The 6,566-nt window shown below is 44.7% G+C and overlaps 1 protein-coding gene across 1 annotated transcript; it reads left to right on the top strand.

Annotated features, from left to right (window-relative positions):
• The first annotated feature begins 2,586 nt into the window (after nucleotides 1–2,586).
• LOC144699942 (protochlorophyllide reductase-like) lies at nucleotides 2,587–3,985 on the top strand. Its single transcript, XM_078571290.1, has 2 exons — nucleotides 2,587–3,636; nucleotides 3,720–3,985. The coding sequence occupies exons 1-2, from the start codon at nucleotides 2,629–2,631 to the stop codon at nucleotides 3,873–3,875; spliced, it is 1,164 nt and encodes a 387-aa protein (XP_078427416.1). The 5' UTR covers nucleotides 2,587–2,628; the 3' UTR covers nucleotides 3,876–3,985.
• Nucleotides 3,986–6,566: the final 2,581 nt, after the last annotated feature.

Genomic DNA, 6,566 nt, shown 5'->3' with positions numbered 1-6,566 from the left:
CACATAGATGGATTGGTAGATATATCAATAGATGGCTAGATGGCTACATGGCTAGATGGATAGATAGGTATATATATATATAGATAGATAGATAGATAGATAGTTGGATATCAGAATCAGTTCATAAAAATGTATGGTTTGTCTCTCATGATATGTTTGTATTAAAGTATGAAAGAAATAAAAAAATATTCAATACAAGTTTGAATGGTTTTTTTCAACAACTATTAAAGGTTTTAATTTGTATATTTTGAAAATATTTGATCTAGTTACATTTGAAAACTTTGATGAGATGTCTCATGATGAAAAATGTTATGAAACTTGTGAATGAAGTATATTTGTGTCAGAATGAATTGGTAAATAATATGTTTTGTTTGTCATGGTATGTGTGTAATTGAAGTATCACAGAAATAATAAAAGCATTCAGTGCAAGTTTGAATGGATTTTGTTTACAACTATAAAAGTTTTTAATTTTTATATTTTTTGACAACATTTTCTGCTATTAAATGATACTATTACAATTGTTTTACATAGTTGGATAGCCTTTCACTTTTGGGATCAAATTAAAATGCAAATATTAAAATTTCTATTAAGAAGAGTTTATAGAGGGTAAATTAAACATATAATGTAATTTATATTAGCTCATGAACCTATTTAAATGTGACACTTTTAAGTCATGAAAGGTAATTTTTTGGTGCCTTAGATTATATAACACCTATGGTCGTCTTATTTTAAATTTCAGAGGCACTTTTCAATCTATGTCACACTTACATTCCTAATTTGATAAATGGTGATTCAATGAAGATCCTTTCATCATCCCTATTATGTGTGTCCCTAATGTTTCCTCTCGTTCTTCATGATGAATGCATATTGTCCTCAGATTTCATAAAATATACTGAAGTTAATTTTTATATATTTATATGAACGTTAATCAGATCAACTCAATGTGTCAACAACACCATAATTGAACTCAAATATTTTGAAGCTCCATGAAACATGAAACGTCTGACTCCTAAGATTGGAGGTAAACAAGTAACTGAAATATAGTTGTATTGTTAATATTATTCCACTATAATGAATCAAAGTAAAAATAAAACAAAAGGTAATCATGGGTGTCATCATAAATATGATCTTACCAAAACCCATAAGCTTCTAACGCAAGCCATTAAGCTGATCATCGAGGTTAGTTTAAGAACCGAAGTCAAATATATCTCGTGCCCTAAATGCAGTTCTATTTGGTGGGATGAGAGGTACATGGAAAGAAATCAAACCAAAATTTGAAGGTGAGTTATCACTCCGACACAACGTTCCAAGTGAAATGAATGGTGTGAAGTTAAGCTTGCTCAAAAAAGATCAAGCTTTCATTCGCTTGGATTATTTGAGGCATGAAGAAGAATTGAATTGGAGTATTTGTCGTAGATATGAGTGGTAGGCTATCAATGATTTTTGGGGCACAAAGTCTTGGAGTTTTTGGGAGACAGAAGTAAGCAGTAAATGACCATGAAGAGAATAATCGTGATTAGCCTGAACTTTTATATTTTTGTCTCCCTAATCTGTCTCCTCTCACCTCTCCCTTTGATAAAGTACTTTTTTTCATTTGCTACTATTACTGTGAGAAATATATATTTTTGTGCAAACGCAATTCTTTGATGTATCCTAGATACTAAGAAACTTTTTTCATCCAATGGGTTTCCCAATTACGTGTCTTATTAATGCAAGTTTAGTAATCAGACAGCTTTCATACCATAGAATGGTTGACTAATTATAATTCCTTATTTATTGAGAAAATCACACAGGAACTATGATAGAGTCTAGCTCTCCCCCTCAAGCATCGTAATGCCCCCTTTGAATCATCAGATATCTTTTTGCGTCGAATTTTCAAATGAGGAAGCTTAAAGTTTGATGTCCAACCACATTACAAGAGGATTGAAAACTTTAAAGCCAACAAAAAATTAAATTATTTCGAGCGGAAAGTAACCAGATAAACGGATGGCAAGATGTCTGAGAACTAGACTTGAATTTCTCCTAAATACTATAACCAATTGGATAATCGCACGTTCAAAATGTCAATGCAAATGAGTGTGAGACCACGGGCATCCATCGAACCCACCGACTCTTATTTTTGGGTTTTCGGTTGGTCTATTTTTATTGGCCTATCTAGATTTCCAAGCTTAATCAGTACACGTGTCGCAGATTCAATCGTTGGTCCCACGTGAAACCCACTCGCCCTGCGAGATTCCTCCATGCAATTCCATTCCGTACGCCTCTCTCTTCATCTGAAAGACATACCCAATCCAAACCCTCCTCCAACCGAGGAGCGCACCTCATCCGTGCAAATCAAAACGCACCCAACTCAAAAGTTAAAAACGAAACAAAAAAAAAGAAAATCAATATTACGGAAAAGCGCAAAAGAGTATACTAAGCGGCATAATATCTTATCATAGCGGCGGCAAAAAATCCTAGCGGCGGGGCGCCATTGGAGGAGCCAGTCCGACGTGGCGGTCTCCCAGCCTGGAATTATCTCCTTATCCGTCTCCGCCGCACGACCCGAGCCCTCGCGCCACTATTTAAATTCCGGCAGCATCATACTGCAGAGTAACGAAGAGGACTTAAGCTGATATCAGATTCCCGATGGCTCTTCAGACCGGCGCAACGTTCCTCCATTCCACGGTCTCGGGCAGGAAGGAGACGAGCTTCCTGGGAGCGCCGCTCTTCGACAATGGCAGATCGGAGAGAGTTTCTTCTTTCCAGAGGAGGACGGCGGCGGGGGGCGGCGTGAGGGCGCAGATGGCGGCGGTGGCGGCGCCGGCGGCGGCGCGCGGGGCGGGGGAGGGGAAGAAGACGCTGAGGAAAGGACACGTGGTGATAACGGGGGCGTCGTCCGGGCTGGGGCTGGCGACGGCGAAGGCGCTGGCGGAGACGGGGAAATGGCACGTGACCATGGCGTGCCGGGACTTCCTCAAGGCGGAGAAGGCGGCCAAGGCGGCGGGGATGAGCAAGGACGGCTACCGCGTCATCCACCTCGACCTCGCGTCCCTCGACAGCGTCCGCCAGTTCGTCGACAACTTCCGTCGGTCGGGGACGCCGTTGGACGCTCTGGTCTGCAACGCGGCCGTCTACCTCCCGACGGCCAAGGAGCCGACGTTCACCGCCGACGGGTTCGAGCTGAGCGTGGGCGTGAACCACCTCGGCCACTACCTCCTGGCCAGGCTCATGCTCGAGGACTTGAACGCGTCGGACTACCCCAGCCGTCGGATGATCATCGTGGGGTCGATAACCGGGAACACGAACACGGTGGCGGGGAACGTGCCGCCGAAGGCGGACTTGGGTGATCTGCGGGGGTTGGCCGGGGGGTTATCCGGGCTGAACACGGCGGCCATGGTCAATGGGGGAGACTTCGACGGAGCGAAGGCGTACAAGGACAGCAAGGTCTGCAACATGCTGACCATGCAGGAGTTCCACAGGAGATATCACGAGGAGACGGGGATTACCTTCGCCTCGCTCTATCCCGGTTGCATCGCCACGACTGGCCTCTTCCGCGAGCATATTCCCCTCTTCCGCCTCCTCTTCCCCCCCTTCCAGAAGTACATCACCAAGGGCTACGTCTCCGAGGACGAGGCCGGCAAACGACTCGCGCAGGTCTTTCTTCTTCTTTGGTCTTGTTCGGAGTTTGAGAGTATTGAGGGGATTTGTTCGAGCTTTTTTCTTGTGGTTGATGGCAGGTGGTGAGCGAGCCGTCGCTGACTAAGTCGGGGGTGTACTGGAGCTGGAACCAGAACTCGGCGTCCTTCGAGAACCAGCTGTCCAAGGAGGCCAGCGACCCGGAGAAGGCTCGCAGAGTCTGGGAGCTCAGCGAGAAGCTCGTCGGGCTGGCTTAGTCTCTCTCCCCTTCACTCCGTCTTTCGACACCTTTGCGTCTTCTTCTTCGCTCGTTGTAAACTACAAAAAATTTAGGGTAATAAGAATGCGGGCAAATCTTTTCCTACAACGGGGCAGTGGCTTTCCAATCTCCTTTGTAGACACTTTTATCGGCTAGCGGAAGAGCAAAATGTTAAGACAATTTTATTTTCCTATGTAATGAAGGAATCATTAGTCCCACACTATCTTGATGAGCAGTGTACATTTACGATGGCTAACTGGCTTGACGAGCAATGAGGTGTCATCTGATGTATGCGCGAAGGAGCGCGATGGCAGAGCCGTCATCCAGTTTTGTAGGACGATGCAAGGAAAAATTTGTATTGTGGATGAAGGTAACGTGAAAGAGTTCGAAAGCCTGATAAGGAGATAACTAAAGTGGAAAATGACATTGTCAAAATATAACATAAAACAGTATGAATTTGTCATAAATTATTTTACAGCATATCTATCACACTGTCTATATTTATAAATATCTATCCCAAACTTAATAAATTATATATATATCATTCTTTCCATATATCTCTTAACAAATATCTACCTATATATTCATATATTTATATCAGCATAATTATCTATATCAATACACCAAATCTCTCTAAAATTGTTGTTATATGTCTACCTCTGTCTCCCAAAATGTTTCTCTTTCCGTACATCATTATCTCACTCCTTATTTCCATCTAATTATACATCCATCTGTCTGTATCACTCTCTATATTTAGCCATCTGGCTATCAGTCTATCTCTCTATATATCTATTTACCTATCCATCCACCTATCCATCCATTGATCTGTCTATAAATCCATCTATCTATCCATCTATCCAGCTATCTGTTCATCTATACATCCATCTATCTATTCATTTATCCCTCCATATATACATCTATCCATCCATCAATCATATATACGTGCATCTATCCACCCATCCATCCATCTATCTAGCCATCTATTCATCAATCCATTCATCTATCTAGCCATCTAGCTACCTATAGCTTTCCATCTGTTTGAATCACTCTCTATATTTAGCCATCTCTCTATCAGTCTATCAATATCTCGGTTTATCTATCTTTAAACATATTTATCCATCCATCCATCTAGCCATCTAGCTGTGATGCCGGACGTCGTCGTGACGTCGTCCAACGGGTAATTCCCTACGAGGATGAATCTATGTGATGTAATGGTCCTAGGTGTAAGTATGTGCAGGCCCTGACTCGTGCTGTTTCACCAAGCACCAAGCTCTAGGGCAGGCTGCCGGTGACAGTGGCAGTGACCTCCTCACCCTCGTCCGACCGACGATGGTGACTACGACTGATGTAGGGCGGCCGCGACATGGTGGCACTGCGGCAGCGGCGGCGGTGACGACATGGTAAAAATGAAGATTTTCTCTATTCAAATTTCACCATTGTTTACATCAATGGAGGGGGGGTTTTTATAGCTTTCTCCCTTGGTGCAGTTGAAATTACAAGAAAAATCCAAAACTATTAAAAGAAAATAAAAGGAAATCTAAGGTCCATTACGTTCTATCTCATTATGTGGGAGGGGGGGGGGCGATTTCCCTGTTTTTCTCCGCCATTTCTCACACTCTTCGAGAGCTCAACTCTAGCGAGTTACATGGAGGAGCATGATGCGTGTGTGGTGGAAACCCAGTGGCAAGCAAAGCTGGTTCCAGGTGGCTCTGGAGCAGGAAGTAGTGGATCATAAGTGATGGTCAGCGGCTTGATGTAGGGTAGTGGCGGCACGACGGCAGCGACACGACGACAGCACGACAGCACAACGACAACAACCACGGCACGACGGCAACGGCGATGGTAACGACAGGGTAAAAAATAAAGATTTTCTGTATTCAAACTTCACCACCGTTTACGTCGAGGGAGGGGGGATTTTATAGTGTTCTCCCTTGGGACGGTTGGAATTACGAGAAAAAATCAGAACTATTAAAAGAAAAGGAAATCTAAGGCCCGTTACGTTCTATCTTGTTATGTGGGGGGGGGAGTGCGCTTTCCCTGTTGCTCTCCACCAACGGGGTAGAGCGGATTAAATCAGTTGGTGCTCCACGTAACAGACGGGCTAGGCCCATACCTAAGAAATCACTCAAGATGTATCCCTCGTAGTGAATTTTCCTCTCACCTATTCTAACACGAGCGTGGTGGAGTGAAACCCAGAGATATACTGAAGGCGATAAAATTAACTTGCGAGCTGGGGATGGGGAGGCAGGATACCTCCTAGATTGTGTCATCCCGACGTTGGTGTACTCGTCGGTGTAACAGCCATTGCAGGCAGATTCAGACGTTGGTGTACTGGAGATAGGAACAACATCGCTTGACTAATGGCTAAGTCGCAGTGTCAAGAGGCGAGACAATGGGGAAGAGGCAAGGAAGCGGGAGTGCGATGGGCCGCGTGGCAGGCAGCGCAGACAGCGCATGCCGCAGTAGCGGCACGGCTGGTTGTGAACACGGCAAGTGCAATGGCAATAGCGCAACAGGCTGGTGGCATGGAGGTGCAAAATTAGGTGGCATGGCAGCTGGGCAGCACAGGAGCGTGGGGCGACTCGGTGGAGGCGCGTGGGCGGCGTGGTGGCTGGGCAGCGCAAGCAGCATGCGTGCGACTTGGTAGAGGTGCGTGGGCGGTGCAGTGGCTAGGCAGTGCGAGTGGCAT

This window comes from Wolffia australiana, chromosome 2 (genome assembly GCF_029677425.1).
Source record: "Wolffia australiana isolate 7733 chromosome 2, ASM2967742v1".
NCBI lineage: Eukaryota > Viridiplantae > Streptophyta > Magnoliopsida > Alismatales > Araceae > Wolffia > Wolffia australiana.
Note: the sequence above shows the minus strand (reverse complement) of the source record. Positions and strands in the feature narration are given on the sequence as shown.